The following is an 18,530-nucleotide window of genomic DNA, read 5'->3' as shown; positions in this document are numbered from 1 at the left end:
ACACTTATTGTTCTTCTTAAGTTTTCTTATTCCTGTAAGCCCAATTTTTCGTCAGCTCCTGCTCCTAGACCTTTTGAGATATCGCCACCGGTCCAACTCTAGAACGTCCGGCCGGAACTGGTGTAGTGTGGAAATTGAAAAGGATGTCACTGACCCTTGTCATTCTTCCGCCATATTGGATTGAATAGAAAGCAAAACTAAAGTTTCACAGGTCACAAATTTGGTCCGAACTTCACGAAACTTGACGTGTATGATACTTGGACCAAGCTTCACAAAAGTTACAGAAAGGATTTTTGATTTTCAAAAGCGTTTGCCCGTCACAGCCAAACGAAATCGGCGGCGAAGCTCCGAAACAGGAAGTCGTCCATATAGACTAGGCAGGATTTTGGAAAATGTGCTTATTTAAAGTCCCGAAGACAAATCATGTTAATTTTTGGCATACAACATTTTTAGGGGTTTTGAAGGGTGCTGAATTCAAATCTTCTGTATGCCAGGCTCAAAAATGTCCCATAATGCCTCAAAATGGAGAAATCCAATATGGCCGCCGCCGCCAGGTCAAAATCTAATTAATCACTTATCTTTTAGACTGTACAAGGTAAAAACCTGAATGTAATGTGCTTTTATAGGTTTTCACATATAGGGAATTCAATGTCATGCTCAGATTTAAGATCAAGACTAGAGAAAATGCTTGAAATTAATGTACATGGTTAAAATTGTTGTCTCGGATAATGAATAATTCATGAAAAAAGAGGACCATGCAACAGGTTGATGGCTTTCTGAAGAATTTACTTGAAACATGTTTAGAAGCAAGGTTGATTACCATATTTCAATTATATATTTATATTATTTATCTGTATTTTAACTATTTATTTAATAATGCATATTTACCTATTTATTTAGTAATTAATCCATTCTGTTCTAATCAATTCTTTAAACTTCTTGGTATGAAGAGGTAGGCTACACACTTAGGCTATCCTAATCATCCTCATCCTCCTCCTCTCCAGCAGTGTTCTGACAGGTGCTGCTGCAGCTGCATGACTCCATGCATAACATGCAACTTTTCCTGCAACTGTAGCGCTGGCTTAGACATCCCTTGACGCAACCACAAGAGGTGATCTCCGTACAAGCTTTTGGAGTTGGTGGAAAAGATAGTAGCTGTGGCACTAACTGATCATGCACATTTGAATAGCCTGATAAGTGTGTGTTGTGTTTGCGCCACCAACATGCTTTCTTGGCAAGGGACGCCCCCCAGTCGTGCATTAATTATTTAATTATGCCTACCACACAAGGGAAGCCCATTGTCGTTTTTTCTCTGGTAAACGTGCGGGTTCTCCTGTTTCCGAGGGTCCGTCAAGGAAGATGGCAAGAGTAGCCAGGGCGCTTGGGGAGTCCTCAGCAGCCTTACAAGCCTCACTTTTTTCTCTTAGCACAAGGCCTGCAGTTCCCCAACCTGCTCTTTCTACCAGTCCGCATGAGCTGGAGGAGGAAGATGAGGAGGCCATTGTGGACGGGACGTTGAGACTGTTCTTGCGTCTGAGGGAGAGGAGCTACCTTGTGCACTGCCCTGTGTAGCCAGCCCCGTGGGAGGCGAGCTGGCTCATCTGTTTGAGGAGGTCGTTGGCAGGGCATCCAGGGCTCTTGATATTCCCCTTCCAGAGAAGCCCCTTGCCTCTGCGTCTAGGTTCCGCACAGACATGACTGAGCGCCCAGTGGCGGCGCTCATTCCCCTCAGACCAGACAGAGAGCGTCTTTTGAGAGTGCCGGTGGAGCCTGGGTCCATGTTCGGCCCACAGCAGGCGTGTGACAGCTGGCCCTGTGCAGAAGAGGTGAGAGGGTCTCTTGGCAGGCGTACCAGGGGCGCTAGGCGCCCTAGAGCATTCACGCCTCAGCCAACACCTACCTTGGGGCATCCGTCTTGGGGGCCGACTGATCTCATGCAGCGGCTTCAGACATCCCAGGGGCGGGGTACCTGCCCACAAGCTGGCTAGAGGGGCCAGCGTGCTAGTGGCCGTGGCCTCTCCAGGCGCCCTTGTTGTTCCTGACAATCTCCGAGCCAGCCAGCCTCACCTCTCAGCTCGATGCATTAAGGCTTGGCTGGAGCAAATCCATGGATGCTCTCCACCATGACCCACGCTCAGACCTTATGTGCAGAGCTGTCCACCCTCCTGGACAAAAGGGCGATAAGGGAAGTGAGGAGTTCAGACCCCCAATCGGGGTTCTTCTCCCGTTGTTTTCTTGTACCCAAGCACACAGAGGACCTTCGTCCTATTTTAGACCTCAAGGCTCTCAACGTACACCGGTCTCTGAGGTGCAGGTTCATCACAGTTCCGAGGGTGCGGCAGGCCATCAATGCAGGGGACTGGTTTGCTACCATCGACCTACAGGATGCTTATTTTCAGATACCCATGGCCAGGGCTTTAGCAGTTCCTGAGGTTTGCGTTCGAGGGTCAGGTCTTCGAGTTCCAAGTCCCCCCATTTGGAATCTCTCTGGCCCCCCGAACCTTCACCAGGTGCATGGAGGCAGAGGGGGCTCAGGATATTAAACTATCTAGACGACTGGCTCATCTGTGCAACCTCAGAAGTGCAATGCCTCCTACACGTGGCCTTGCTGTTGAAGCACATTCAGGACTTGGGCTTAAGCCCCAATCCCAAGTAAAGCAGGCTCCAGCCTTCCCAGGTCACCACCTTCCTGGGCATGGTCCTGGACTCCAGGAGGGCAACCGTCTCAATGTCTCAGTTGCTTCACGTTGCACGCCCAGGTGGAGTGGAAACTCTGCCTTCGCCTCTTGGGCCTTATGGCCCTTCACATGCGCCCAGTCCAGAGGTGCATGTTGAGCCTTGGTCTGTGCCCCCAAGGGCCCTCCCAGGCCAAGGTGACTGTGTCCCGCAGGCTTCACAGTGCCCTATACTGGTGGAGAGATCCCGCCAACACCGAGAAGGAGATTGCCATGGAACCAGAGATTCGTGACTGGGTCGTATTTACAGACGCATCCCCAGTAGGCTGGGGCGCCGTTCTCGATGGTCAGGTTATCAATGGTCTCTGGACGGACCCTTGGCTATCCCAGCACATCAATGTCCTGGAGCTGAGGGCTGCTCTCCTCGCCCTCCGGCACTTTCTACCGTGGCTAAGAGGCCAACATGTGATGGTGAGGACCGACAGCACGGTGACTGCGGCCTACATCAACAGACAGGGGGGCTTGGGGTCTCCAGGTCTTTGCAGCCTGTCGACAGACCTGTGGCTCTGGGCTCATCCCCTATTCAGCTCTCTCAGAGCAGTTCATGTGCCGGGGGCCTTGTATGCTGCGGCCAACATCTTGTCAAGAGGGGGCCCACATCCCGGAGAGTCGAGGCTCTAGTTAGCTTCTTCCTATTCACAAAGGCTAACTACGTTTTTTTAGTTTCTTACGATATATTAATTATTCAGTTAGCCTATACATAATCCTCACATAACAATATTCACATGCTATTATAGATGTATTACATGGTCCTAAAGAAATTGTTGTGATATTATGTTATAGTTTACCTGTTACTGCTGAGCATCATGTGAGAGGAGCGACATAATTGCTAAAAAGTGCCTCCTCAGTGTATAGGTAGAGGGTGTGGCCTCATTCAGGGTTACATATGGGTATTTGTGTGTGTAGGGGTACGGGTAGGGGTGGGATGGGCAAACATGTCATCATAGCACACTGACATCAAAACAATAGGCTCAGGAACAATATTTCAGTAGTAGGCAAATCTAGTAGTAATAGCTTAAGAGTTTCAAGCATTTTCTTCAAATACTAAATAAATAGTTAAAATACAGATAAATAATATAAATAGATAGTTAAAATATAAAAATAAAAAACATTTTTCAAGTAAATTCTTCAGAAAGCCATCAACCTGTTTCATGGTCCTCTTTTTTCATGAATTATTCATTATCCGAGACAACAATTTTAACCATGTACATTCATTTCAAGCATTTTCTCTAGTCTTGATCTTAAATCTGAGCATGGCATTGAATTCTCTATATGTGAAAACCTATAAAAGCACATTACATTCAGGTTTTTACCTTGTACAGTCCTAAAGATAAGTGATTAATTAGATTTTGACCTGGCGTCGGCGGCCATATTGGATTTCTCCGTTTTGAAGCATTATGGGACATTTTTGAGCCTGGCATACAGAAGATTTGAATTCAGCACCCTTCAAAACCCCTAAAAATGTTGTATGCCAAAAATTAACATGATTTGCCTTCAGGGTTAATTTATTTTCAAAATTGACCTAGACTAATATCTCAGGAACACTGTCACATATCGATACCAAATTTTGTATATGAACTCGGGACTCCAATGTGAGGGTGCATAAGCTAAAAAAAAAAAAAAGAAATATTCCAAAAGTTTCCAGCATTTGGCATACCACCCACTAGGGCTGTAACGATTTACTATTCGAAACCGAAATCGCGACATTCATATCCACGATACTGTGTCGCGGTGTGAAAAGGCAGAATCGCGACACACACTTTCTAGTGTTTCACGCAGTCTTTTGCAGCTTATGCGGCCGCAAAAGCAACCCACAACTCCCGCTTTACTTATCGGTAGCCTACGTTGTCCAAAAACAAATAAATAAATAAATAATAATTTCATACCTCTCCTTGCTTTCATTGTAGACTGTGTGCAACTTTACCAAACAGTATAGAAGTAAACCCCCTCTCCTTGCCCCGCTCTCTCTCGCGCTCCCTCCCTCTCACTCTCCCTCCCTCTCCTGCTCAATGAACACGCGCGACTTAAATAAAACATTCACAATCGTGAAAGCAAGGAAAAGCAAGGACGCATAGACGGCTAGCTAAATTACTATTAAATCCGCTTAGCATCATTAGCATGCTGCACATATTTGTTTAAAACTCTTGCATTGAAGTTGACTGATCATCTCAATAGCAACGTTTCCCAAAAGGGCCTGTCCCAAGGAGAACAAGTATTACCTTGAAACTTAAACACACATGGGGAAACTGAACAGTCCAATCAGTAGACTATGATAGGCTAAGCTATAGCCTATGCTACTTTGTTTACAATGTTTCCAGGCTTCAACCAGACAGCTGAATTAAAGAGGTAGAGTTGTAATAAAAAATAGTAGGCCTAGGCTATAGGCTAATCTGCATAAAGTGTGCCGTCATAAATATCAGTCATTCAGAAAAATATTTTTATATCAGGATGTAAAATAATAGATATATTATATTGTAATCCTCTGGTGTTCTAAGGGAGGCTGTTAAAATGTTATTTAATAAAATGTCTAGCCCCCCCCCCAAACAAAAAAAAAAAAAAATCGAGATTCGTATCGAACCGTGGGTCAAAAATCGTGATACAAACCGAATCGGGAGGTTGGTGTATCGTTACAGCCCTACCACCCACAGGTATTTGGTAACTATCACATTTCACCTTTGCAGTTGCACTTCTATCACAATGCCTTCCAAGTATGCACAATGTCTCTGGGCAGCCACAATGTCTCAGGGCAACCTTGCCCAATCATGAAATCCTTGCTCTGCCATGGGATAGTATGGACTTACGAACTGAAATAGTAAGGAGAACAGTAGCTATATATAGCTTACATAATAGAGTTGTTTTCACATTGATGGTATTCAAATTAAATTTTTCATTATTGTTAAATATCATGATGGGAGAGTATTATTAAAAATGTTACAAGTATGCAAATGCATATGTTTACGGGCATTTAGGTTTTACTGTGTTTTGTTATAAAGACATGCAAGGCATTCTGGGCCATAATGAACAGTGGTCGGCAGCACTCCATAGGCTACGTATTAATATGAATAGGTGTTTCTGTAAACCTAGGGACAATAAACAGCTATCTCTGTTACAAAAACGAGCTGGTAATCGCTCATTGAAGAGGGAACTATGATAAAAAGATTGTTTTCCTAAAAGCATGGAGTTGACGAAAGAATAAGCAAGCAATCTCACGTTAATGTTAAATAGCCTACATGAACGCTAGGTGGCAACGTTGTATTACATTTCACTAGTGTAGCCTACTTGAAATACGGTGTGAGATTCACAAGTAAGGAAGGTGCAAATATTATGTAATTTATCATGGGAAATTATTGGACATTTTATTTCTTGTTTATTCTAATTGCAAACCACACACATCCATTCGTAATCACACGTACACTTTTAATACCTTGAAAAGATTCTCATTTCGTTTATTTGATGTTGCCTAGCAACGGAGCGTTCAGAGCAAAGATTCTAGAACAGAGCTTCAGAGAGACACTTATGAAAGTAAGTTTTTTATAGAGTTACAGACATAATGAGTCATGTTGTAGTGGTCAACATAAATGTGCCCCTTCTGTTATTAGAATGCTAAGCGGAGATTTAAAATCATTAATTTCTTGTGTGGCTCTAGATAGGGCTGAGCTCCGCTCTGGTAAGGTTAAATGGCGGATCATTCACGAGAGGATTTTGAGATGCACAGATTCCCAAATGAACGCATATCCACATATTTTGTTAGAGTGGTGAAATACATTCACACCGCTGACATTATATTGAGGAAAAAGTATAGCCAACCAAGCTCAAGTAGCTCAGTGTAGCCAGACAGACCTTACATAGGCCTAAATTAATTACGTAAATTAATAGACCTTACGTAGGCCTAAATAATATTTTCATTTTTTCACTTATTGGCCAATAATATATCGTGCATCCCTAATTAAAATGAATAATTAATAGACTAACAGACTGCAAGAAGTCATACATTTGTTAATTCTTGTTGTTATGAATCGATGAGTAGGCCCCTACAGTCATTTTTATATAATATTTATATGTTGATTTTTAATGTTCAATTTTCAATAAATCGTGTGACGTTTACAAGTGTTGTGCCTCCTCTTACTAGTATGATTTTTAGCATGCCAATTAAGGATAATACGATAGCATATCGGCCCTAAAAATCAGGCCAAAAAATCGGCAGGTCACATCGGCCATCGGCTGACTCCGACCGCTAAAAATCGGCATCGGCTTTAGAAAAACCCAAATCGGTCGGTCTCTACTCCATACTGGCACTGTCTCCATATCTTAATTAAAGACATTATTAACTAGATTATTTTGCAATTTTGTCTTTTTCAGTAAAATCTGACAGGGCAACAACTATTGTTAGTTCTAGAGACCTTTGTAAAATTGGTGTGGCTCCTTTAAGAATTTAGAGCGAGCGGCCATCTAGCGAGAGGTAAAGAGACAAGATGCTTCTGCTAAAACAGATTTAGTGAATGAGACTTATGCATTGTCTAAACTATTGGCCATTGAATTAAAATGGTGATTTTTCACACGTCTTGCATCTGCCTGTTGCTCATGACTTCGGATACAGTAGAAGTGAATTGGGCGCTGAGTTTGGTCTTGGAGCATAGGGCCTATAATTATAATGATCCGACTAACGTGACGATCTGGACTGAAATACAGGCAGGGAAGGTAACATTTCTCAGTATAAATGAACAAAACAGTAGGCTATGCAAACAGATCACATGTACAGTTAAGAATAAAATTATTCATACCCCTGGCAAATATTGATGTAATGTTGATTTTCACTTGACCAATATGTTTGTTCTGACTGAAAATGACACTGCCACATGCCAAAAGGTTGTAAGACAATGTGGTAGAAACATGGAATCAAAAAAATGGTGGACACCGAAATTTTGACGATGGGTCCTGTCTCGACTTTCTGGCTTGTTTTGAATAGCCTTTGACTGTTTCAGAGGGGCTGGCTATGGGCATGCACAAACATGTCCTTAAAACAACCCTTAACGTTCGTTTTTCAAATCTGTGCAACTCACCAAGTGGTTAATGGTGTTCGTTGATTATTAAAAAAAAAAAAATTGGTCCAATGTATGATTTCAATTAGTGTTATTTGCTATTGTGGAACAATTTTTTCAGATACCTCACAACCATGTATAAACTTCCGCTCAATATTTGAGTCTGAAGCATAGACAGTAAAAGAAGGTCTCGTGGGGGAAAGACTACAACCGTAAACAGACCCCCTTTCCGTTTCCAGTAGCGCAGTAATATCAAGGAGCAATGAGTCTTCCAACAGAAATCAATAGGATTTTACAAAATGCCAAATAAAACACGACAGAAACTATATTTCGCTGCGCTACTTGTTTTGGAACATCAACGAACATCACTAACCACTCGGTGAGTTGCACAGTTTTAAAAACTAATGTTAAGGGTTGTTTTAGGGACATGTTTGTGCATACCCATAGCCAGCCACTCTGAAACAGTCAAAGGCAATTCAAAACGAGTCAGAAAGTCGACACGGGACCCATCATCAAAATTTCGGTGTCCACCACTCTAGTTCATCCAAAACAAACCAGAAAAGGGACTCAAAGTGCTTAATAACGGAATTATTCTTTAATGCCATTGAGGGAGGGGGAAAAAAACTGCATTTCATGGTAACAGAGTTACGGTAACAGAGTTACAGAAACACCATATTTTAAACGTCTCCTAAAACCCCTTTAGATATATTTTTTTCCTTCATTTTTATGTCAAAACCATATCAAGGGAAATGTGTGCAACATAAAACAAGAATAGAATAAGAAAAAAGGCAATATCTTTCACAATTACTTTCAGATAAATGAGCTTTTCAAGAGCACAAATTTATACTGCCTGATACTCCCCTTGCAATCATCTTCAAAATGCTGTAACCTTTGATCTAGGGCACATAGAAACAAATTTTAACTTGTTTTGTAAACTTTAAGTGATTGGTAATCATACCAGATGTGTTTTGTAGAGATGTTTAAAGTTTTATTTTTTACCCTAGGTGTACATTCGCGTGATCTTCCCCTTGATTAAAGGGACACCAGGCAAACCTGATGCTTTTTCTCTACGAAACTCCCCCTCGCTCGGTCTGAAGCTCTTTTCCTTTTCTTTGCGTCCTCTGTCAAGGGTTTTCGCTGCTTCTTCGCCGGCTCTGCCATTATACACGTTTGCAACAATCTCTAGCGTTTCGTTACCCTGCCTGCTTCGGTCGGCGAGTAGGATACACTGAACTTGCAAGCGGGATATTCTTCCTACAGGCAGTAGGGGCGGGCGAGATAGTCTTCATTCGCCCTGTAACGAGTCTTTTAACCATATGCCGACTTACGAAGATGAGTAATTAACACAAAAACGTTGCCTGGTGTCCCTTTAACCCTTAGAACCCGATTGACGCAAAGTGCGTCAAAAAACACACCCTTTCTTCTCTGTTACATTGCTCCGGAACTGTTCATTGCAGCAAGATGAAACCTTTATTGTGTGACAGACTTTCCAAGGAGACTACACACTTGTCTGTACGATCAAGTATGAACATTGAAAAAAATCATGAAATGAAATCAAATAGCATCACATTTACAGTCTATACTTCTCTGCTTTCACCTGCGCACCCATTACTATCGTTTGAATTACTTGCGAACCCGTGATCGCATCGATATGGCAAGCATATCAGATGAAAGAGGAGACACAGGGCTATCCATTGGTACCATGTATATCGATCCTTCTGGCTTATAAAAACAGACGAAGAGATAATAACGTCATGTACACAAACCAACGCTGCACACCCATTACTCTCGTTTGAATTAGGCCCTACTCACAAACCCGTGATCTGATAGATATGCCAGATGAAAGAGGAGACTCAGAGCTATCATTTGATACCAAGTACATCCTTCTGGGTTATAAAATAGACGAAGTGACAGCAAAATAATAACTTCATATAGCTGGACTTACCCCACGTTTTTTCTGTTTTTGTGGCAAAGCATGTTTATAATCCAACGCTATCGTGTGTTTCTCTATGGCAAAGAATGTTCATAATCCGGTTTTGAGATCCTAGCAAATTCCTGCATGGCATCCAATTCAAGGCTCACATTGCATCCCAATTTGTTCAACAAAGAAACACCTTTTTTGCCTTTACTTTGTTCATGGCAATTCAGTAAAAAGTTGAGAATCATTATAAGTGCATACACCATAGGCACGCAGGCTAACACGCAACCTCGGGTCAAGTCCGGTCAGGCCAGTTCGTGTCACAGATATGGAGCGCAGAAAGGTCATTTTTCATCACTAAATAAAAAATGGCATTTATTTACGTAAATCACACACCACATATTTCTGTAAATTGCTCAGCCCCAGAGTATCCCTCCAACATGGCAATTGTATTGCCCGATTCAGGACAGTCTGCCCTACACACACATGAAATGCATGTAGAGCTATGAGCTTGCTGTGGTGAGATACATGTCGAAATATAATAATTTTTATAATACACATTTTATATTTTAATTCTTTAAAAATCTAAATAAAATCAATGCTAGTACTAATACATGAAATGGTGGCAGATCTGGATAGCCTAGACTCTGCTGAAAAAAAACAATATATAATATGTGTGTGTGGCACTTACAATGACCAGAATAAATGAATAAAGGTAGTGAAAATGCCCTAAAAACAGCTTAGGGTTCTAAGGGTTAACTTTGTTGACGCTGACTGATGGAATATTGAGCCCTGGAGAATTTTTTTGTTTTGTTTTTGCATTGTTTCACGAGTGTCGGGGATTTTCCAGTAGCCTATTACACACCAAATTGGCAAACTCAGCTGGCAATTAAGGCCTAATTGACAACCGTAAATTAATCCCGTCATATAGGTTTACTTCTTCAGCCAAACGTTTGACTTTCTAAGGCTACAAACTGAATGTTCTGTAGGTCTAGGCCTATACCAAAAAATATAAATCAGTGCTGTTAACAAACTTACCCATGCCTATTGCCCATTTCCACCAAATAAGATAATAGGCTAATAACTGCCATTATTTGCTCTGCTCTAAGGTGCAAATTCTCCCATGTGCGTATAAGGGAGTGCGTCAGTTAAAACCAGGGCTTTGAACCGGTTCAAGGAACGAAAACGAAAACCGGGAACTTTTTGTATTTTACATGGAACAGAAACGAAACCGGAAACGTTATTATTTTTTATGTTCTGGAACAGGAAAACTTATTTAAAATAATGGTAACCGGTTAATACCGGTTTTATTTCGTTCCTCAAAGTTTTCGTTGCCTAATTAACTAAAAAAAAAAAAAGTCATTATTTTCCTGCGCACGTTACCATGACGGCTGAGGTTCACTTCCTGTGTGACATCACATCAGACATTCGCTGACTGAATGGAGAGAGAGCGATGGATTACAAAGTCTCCACTCCACATCTTAAATAAGAGGTGAATTACGATCCATCGTTAATTAAAACGCTCATTCCAAACACAATATCAATAGCTATATTTGTCGACTCCACGTTAATAATGGACTAGCGACATAGGCCCAGGCGCGCCTGCAGGTGTACGTCCGTACGCACTGTGCGTACCATCAAGCTACTCAACAACAGAACATTTCCCTTGTGTGTGTGTATTCACACCAAATTGGCCTACCATACCTTCCCAAATATGCACAGTATCCCTTTAGCTGCATGCCATTGGGCTATTTACCATCTATTACGTAAAGTTAGTGAACTTCAAAATTAACGTGCACGCATTTTGTTTGAGCAGGAGAGAGAATACGCACGCAGACACGCAATAGGCTACTTGTTGTTTTCTTTTACTCGGCTATCTATATATGGTTATCAGCACACAATGTTGAGCTAATTCACTAACTCAATACTCATCATGGATATCACAAGTTTAAACAACGGAAACAGAAAGGATGGAGGCAGCAAAGCTAGGAGTTATTCCAGATGGGCAAGGTAGGCAATTGGTGTGCTTGTCAGAACGTTAGACTGTGCTAAAGCCAGACGTCACGTTACGCTAGAACAAAACTAAAGGTAACTTTAGCCCATACATGGGCAACATCCGGCCCGCGGGCCACATCCGGCCCGTGGGCTTTCCCTGACCGGCCCGCGTGAAAGAACAATAGTCAAGAGCCTAGCATAGAGATAATGCACGCAAATCAATATCGTTGCTTTTATTTTGAAAGCGACTGCTATTTGTACGCCCATACATTTGTGCGTGGATGCATACGATGTAAACACCCTTACTGATGTGCTGATGAATAGAATTTATGCTTCTGCATCGACACAATGCAGTTGCCTTTAAGTCGGCGTAAACCTTTCAAAGTTTTGTGTCTCTTATGTCTGCGTCGCTCACCACCGCAAAGGTTGTCAGAACGAACTCCTGCTGTTTGTTGGCGATACGAAGTGGTAATTTCAAAACGTTACTGGCAGATAGATAGTTTACATTCGGAATCCCGTCATTGTAACCAAAATATGTCTGAGTTTATTTGCAAAGCTTATGTTAGCGAACTAGTATGATGCTACTACCCACAGGTTGCTTGAAGCAGCCGGCTCAACACACAGGGCGAGTTGACCAATCACAGTTTTGTGCATAAAGTTAAAGCAAAAACACAGCCTACATTTTTAAAATTGTTTTCTTTGTGCATGTTGATTAACTAATGACAGTCTACTATTGTCTGCTCCACATTTTCATAGTCTAATTCTGCATAGAGTTAATTTAATGATGGTAATGATTTAATGATGAAATATTGCTGAGTGTTGATGAAATAGTGGCACAGGCCTATGGTTGTACTGACTTCTTCACATTTTCATGGCCTAGCCTAATTATATAGATATTGTAGTACTTTTTTATATCAGTCTTTGAAAACTGAAAAAAAATGTCAATGTCAAAAAAGAAATTTTCGAGAATGAGGATTAAATACTGGACATAGATTAAATAGCCTATTGCTGTTTTTCCTTTGTCTCCCTCGCATTTTCATCTGTACTTACGAGTAGTAAACAAAGACATATGATTTACTTAATGTTATACAAGAACAGAATAGAATTGGACAGAATTAAGTTCAGACTTGAGTTCGGTATTTTGGGTCCGGCCCTCCTCAACAGTCCCAGTTTGTCATGTGGCCCCTTGGGGAAATTAGTTGCCCACCCCTGCTTTAGCCTGTATAGGGCTGTATCAAGTTGTCCAAATGAATAGGTCATTGTAGACATTATCGTTGTATTATTGCATGTGGATGTTGTTATGTTATGTAGGCTACTTTTTTGCTGACCAATGCACGGACCTAAAACGGACAAATATTGTTTTTTTTTGCGGGGAGGTGATGGGTGTGTGTACCATAGCATTAATTCCTGCAGGCGCCCCTGAGTAGGCCTACTGGATGGCCTTTCCCCCGACGACAGTTGCAATTTGTTGTTGCCCGAGTGACATAACCATGTGTCTTAATAATGTCGTTACGTTTGTGTGGAAATTTTCTCTTTTAACAATAAACTACACATTTGAAATAATTGTAGGCCTATTTAATTATTATTATTAATAATAATATAATCATTATTATGTAATAATGGTTGTAATATTATTACATTTGGTTTAAGCTGGATGAGAAAGATGTGACATAATTCTATAGCATTAAACAGCTGACAGGAACGAAATTAACCGTTCCGGGAACAGTATTTTTTTGTTCTAACCGGTTCGGGAACGTCAATTTATTGGTGGAACTCATAACCGGAAACGTTATAATTCCGTTTCTGTTCGGAACGAACCGATTGGGAAAAAAAATCGGTTCAAAGCCCTGGTTAAAACAGCGTGCAACAAAGCACTTTTCTGCCTGCACACATTCTGTAATAATAATGCTTTATTTGTATAGCACCTTTCATACACAGAATGCAGCTCTAAGTACTTTACATTTGGAACATTTAATCACAAGAGAGAGACCACCTGGAGGTAGTATATATAGTCACAATGAGACATATATAATGGAAGCTAGGCACTCTGCTATGGGGATGTGGACTCACAGGTACTTGTGATGAATTTATTAACCAGAGCTCACATACAGTACCTGATTTGATGACAGTTTCCAACAAACAAACTTACATGAACTGATCTTATGTTATTCTTCACTATTTCTCTGTAGCCGGCCAGAGAAAGTATGCCTTTGCCCATTTCTCCCTGGGTGTCCTTTGGATGTGTCCACTTGTTTATACATTGTTCAACATCCAGCAGAGGTGAGTTTCTCAGGTAAAGAATATGGGACCATAGCTGTTAAAGAAAAACTCCAGTTTAAAAACGAGTGAACCTTCCTTGGGGATCAAAATGACCTTAATCAGAGCAGAGTCCTGCAACGGGTCGGGTACCCGCGGGTAGGGCTGGGAGGGTATGGATGTTTTCTTATGGCGGTTGGAAAGCAAGAAATTACCACAGTTTTGCGGTACCCCCCACACCCCCCCCACACACACACCAAAAAATCTGATTGCGAGTTATTGATTACAAATTTTGTGTCGCCATCACAGCCAATTAAACTTTAGACAGCCGCAGCAACTTCAAAGATCACTGGACCAAATGCTTCAGACATGAAAGAAATAAGCAGTTTATTAACATAGTTAAATTCTTAACAAACTAGAACATATTTTTTTACACATCACCACATTACACACTATGTGCACACATGTGCAGGCCAATAGGGGGATTCGACTTCATGTAGCCGCCTGCAGACGTCTTAAGCTGACTGCATAACATGAATATTTCTGAGATTCTGCTACGTTTTCAACCCGGAATTGTGCATATGTCATGGTTGAAAACGTCAGAGTTCAGAATCTAGGAAATAATCATGTTATGCAGTCAGCTTTAGACCTCTGCAGGCATACATGAAGTCGAATCCCCCAAATGTTTCACAGATTTTTTATTTTTTTTTGCGGTGATGAGGGTGACTAGCTCAGACCCGCAGTAGGTGTCACGTGACCGCAGTGTTGTGGTAATGCTGTTACCGTCCCAGCGCTACCCACGGGTACCCGCATATAAGTTGCTCAAACGGGTGGATTGTGACATAAAATCCTAAAATTCACGGGCGGGGGTGCGGGTGGATAAGGAACTCCTTGCAGGTGGGTAGCGGATGAGAACCAAAACAGTATTTTAGTTTGCTGAAATAAAACATAAATGAAAAATATGTGCAATATTTGTATGTCTAAATTACCATTACCACATCACAAATATGTGTATTAGTCAACGATAGCCTACAACCTTTGACCATCACGTCACTGCTGTGACTTTGATTTCTTCGATGCATCTCGAAGTTGGAGCGTTGCCAGCATATAGGCTTATGGCTATTGTTTGTGATGCTGTTTGTGATTGTATTTTTTCTTGTAATATTAATAGGTCTTTGTGTAATGTTCTGATGCAGCAAAGTTTGGGCTATGGTTCGTTATTGTAAGATTTAGCCCTAATGCAAAATATTAAAGAAAAATGCACAAGTTATCAGGTTCCGTAGCCTATTTAAAGGTGAAAAAAGCACACTTTAGGCTATATTGTTCATTAGCTTAAGATTTAGATTGAATGTGAAATACTCAAATCAAATGTGAAAGTATGTAGCCCTACGTGCTCCAATAGCGCGAAAGAAAGCACTCGTTAGGCTGTTTCATAGAGAGCTTATATTGTGATGTTGAGAGGTGCGAGATAAAAATAAAGCACTCTAATTGGAATGATTTTAGCTCGTGTTTGATTTATCGCGGGCACAGGTCAGGTAACGGGTCAAATATTAACGGGTCTGGGCGGGTGCAGATTTAATTTTGATATTATCACGGGTGATGAGTCGGATCTGGTGCTGAACTGTGCGGGTGCGGGCGGGTCTCCAAAAACGGACCCTGCAGGACTCTGAATCAGAGTAGTTTTGACTAAGAATAATTTGCGTATTTGCAAAGAAATAGCATAATACATAACCTTGAGGGCAAGCTCATAATGTAAAAACTAGGGCTCCTCACAAGATGGCATCGACTGGAATAATAGTCAGTGACCCTGTTATTCCTCTGGTTGCCACCATCTTGTGAGGAGTTCTAGCAAGATGGCAGCGAATAGCTGTACTGTACTGACTTCACAAACAGTCCTTTACACCCTTTTTTACACCTAAAAAGGTTGAAATACTTAGTTTTGTCTGCAGGGACCCTCCCCACAACAGCATAGAAGTACAGTGATATTTTGAGCCTAGTCAGTGGCTTTGATATAGTGAGCTTACCCTCAAGGCTGTTGTATGCTATTTCTTTGCAATTGCATATTCCACTCGTACTCAAACTACTCCAATTAACATAATTTTGGTCCCTAACTAAAGTTTACACTTGTAATCATCCAAAATTAGACCCTAATTTGTTTTTAGGCTGGAGTATTCCTTTAATTGACACAGCTGCTGGAACTGTTGCTCCTACATGTTGCTGTACAGTTTGTTTTTGCATTCCAATAATTTGGCCTGCTATGTTCTTCAGGAGAGCAGAGTTCTTCGCACGGTGCCTCTGCTAGCTGCCTGCCTACCGCCTGGGAAATGCAAAGTTTTTGTTGGACGGAGGTTCAGTGAAGAAAGGTATTTATTCAGAATTACAAATTTAGTTTGATATACATTTATCAGTATTATCTTATCAGTAGTGTTTTAGAATAAAAACTCTTGTCCTGCCCAAGTTCCAATTAAAACTAGACCTATGTGTTTAAACTGTTTGTTACTGGATTACCGGTTTTTACCGGCAGCTCCACTTCTGTTCTGTTCCGGTCCACAACTGTACCCACTGTTCATCCCAGTGTCTTTTTTATTGAGTGTCAAATGAAGAGTTTGGTTCCAAACACTATGAGTCTGTCTCAATTGGTGTACTTTCGTGAACACTTTCGTGTAGCACCCTATGTGTGCTTACTGGCGGAGTGCGCAAATTTGAACAGAATAGTATCGTCTCATATCAAACACTAACTCCGTGCACTTTACAGAAATGACGATCGCAACAATTAAATATAACTATTGGTGTCGTCAATTCGACAGTGACATGGTGTCACGTGTCAAAACATGAACCATTTATGTTATAACTTGCTTGTACCTCTGTAAAGTATGTTTTCCACTGCTGCAGCTTCAGCTTTCTCAACCGCGATTACCACAAGTTTGAAAACACTCCCTCCCCTTCCGCTATTTGGCCAAGATGGCGTCCGTGAGGGCGAAAAGTGTCCAGTGTTCCACACTTAGCTTTTTGACCGTTATGAGTGCACCATCTGGGGACTCAATTTAGGTATTGTAAGTGCAGAAGTACGCGATTTGAGACACAGTCTATATCTCTATTTTTAAAAACATAAAGTAACGTTATTCAATTGTGTATTTCACAATCCAACATGGCCGCGAAGGTGAGTAGGTCATGTTAGAAGCAGCTCTCAATACAAAATGCCCTAAATCCTGTTTTTAGCTGTTTCATATCTCCAAAACAAAATTGATCGACTATGTTCGGTCTGGCATTGTTCCATTGTGGTGGAAGTATGCTCGCCCTATATCGGACGGACCAATCAAATCAGGCTTCACGATGATGGACAGATGAGCAACAGCGCCTGGTCTATCACGTCATCTGAGCACGCTTTGATTAGGCTTATGTTTGAAACAAAAACACTGTGGCTAGAAGGATACATGGCTTTTAAGACCCCATATGGAAAATTCATATTATTTAATGAGGTTGTATCACTGAAAACGATTATTTCTGAAAACTTTGGCCAAAGTTGAGATGTGGGAAAACTCGTGGTTTCACTTTCATCAAGGGAAAACAGCGCTGTTGCATATGTTCCCTCGTTCGTTTGAAATCTCTGATTGACCACCTGTTCGATTTGCGACAGATTTGCTACAGCCTTTCCCAGCTGTTTAACATGTTTGTAGCATATCACTGTTCAACAGAATTATTTTTAAAAACGGAGGGATATAGGAGAAGAAGGATGGTTTGTGTGTTTTCTTCCTACACCTCACGGTAAGCTATTTTGTTGCTCTGATTGGTTAGGTCTATCCAATTGAGTGCAGAGGCATTCCCCCCCTGTATCGGTTGAAACACGCCCCATAATTATGTCCCAATGTAGCAGTATCAGACTCATATTCTGACTAGAATTGAGTATGATTACATCAGGCTAGAAACATACAGTATACAAAGACGATTTTAGCCGATTCCGATTTAATTTCTTGTAACCACTTTACAGCACACAGAGTTATTTCCCATCTTTTCTTTAATAGAACATGTTAACATAGAAATGTAATGAATTTATTAATAAAGGAATGGCTGTTAAAAAAAATGGAACAGGTGACAGTTTCTTCTTCAAGTCTAATTTTAGCTGCAGTATCAAACTATAATGCTTCCCAGTGTGGGACATTCATTTCACACACTACTAAATGCACTGTGTTATGGAACACCCATTTTTTTCTTCTGACATCCAATATCCAACTAAAAAAAACAAAAACAATTTTCATGATGCATTTGAACATGCTGCCATGGAACATATTTTCATATGCATTGATGCATTTATAGGAGGGTGAGGGAAAAGTGGGAGTATCATGCAAACACAAGGGAGAAGTGCTAATAGCGATTGATTAGGTGCTTCGCCAAGACCGCCATGTTCGGGTTAATTGTGTCCAAGAGCCTCATTTTGAAAAAAAAAATATTTAATTTTTTCTAGTTGAACTTATGTTAATGTCTGTTTTTACAACAGTTATTGTCTCTAGCTTAAGGAAATATAATACACAATGGTTAAATGAGGAATGACTCGCATATCAATATACTGTAACATCCTGGAATGTGAGG

The 18,530-nt window shown here is 41.1% G+C and overlaps 1 protein-coding gene across 4 annotated transcripts in view; it reads left to right on the top strand.

Moving 5' to 3' along the window:
• Positions 1-18,530, top strand: part of dtwd2 (DTW motif tRNA-uridine aminocarboxypropyltransferase 2) — a 71,493-nt gene that overhangs the window by 7,992 nt on the left and 44,971 nt on the right. For 3 of the 4 annotated variants that reach the window (XM_076284905.1, XM_076284903.1, XM_076284906.1), the window contains exons 2-3: positions 13,877-13,967; positions 16,212-16,306. In XM_076284905.1, coding sequence (XP_076141020.1) covers positions 13,877-13,967; positions 16,212-16,306 — 186 coding nt within the window. Of the gene's footprint in view, positions 1-13,641; positions 13,760-13,876; positions 13,968-16,211; positions 16,307-18,530 lie in introns of those variants that run through there. The other variant, XM_076284904.1, reaches the window with a different exon arrangement.

This window comes from Alosa pseudoharengus, unplaced genomic scaffold, assembly GCF_046254945.1.
Source record: "Alosa pseudoharengus isolate Yale_2024_CS ecotype anadromous, Long Island Sound unplaced genomic scaffold, YU_APseudo_1.1 YU_APseudo_1.1_scf_14, whole genome shotgun sequence".
NCBI lineage: Eukaryota > Metazoa > Chordata > Actinopteri > Clupeiformes > Clupeidae > Alosa > Alosa pseudoharengus.
The sequence above is the reverse complement of the archived record's forward strand: the minus strand, read 5'-3'. Positions and strand labels throughout refer to the sequence as shown.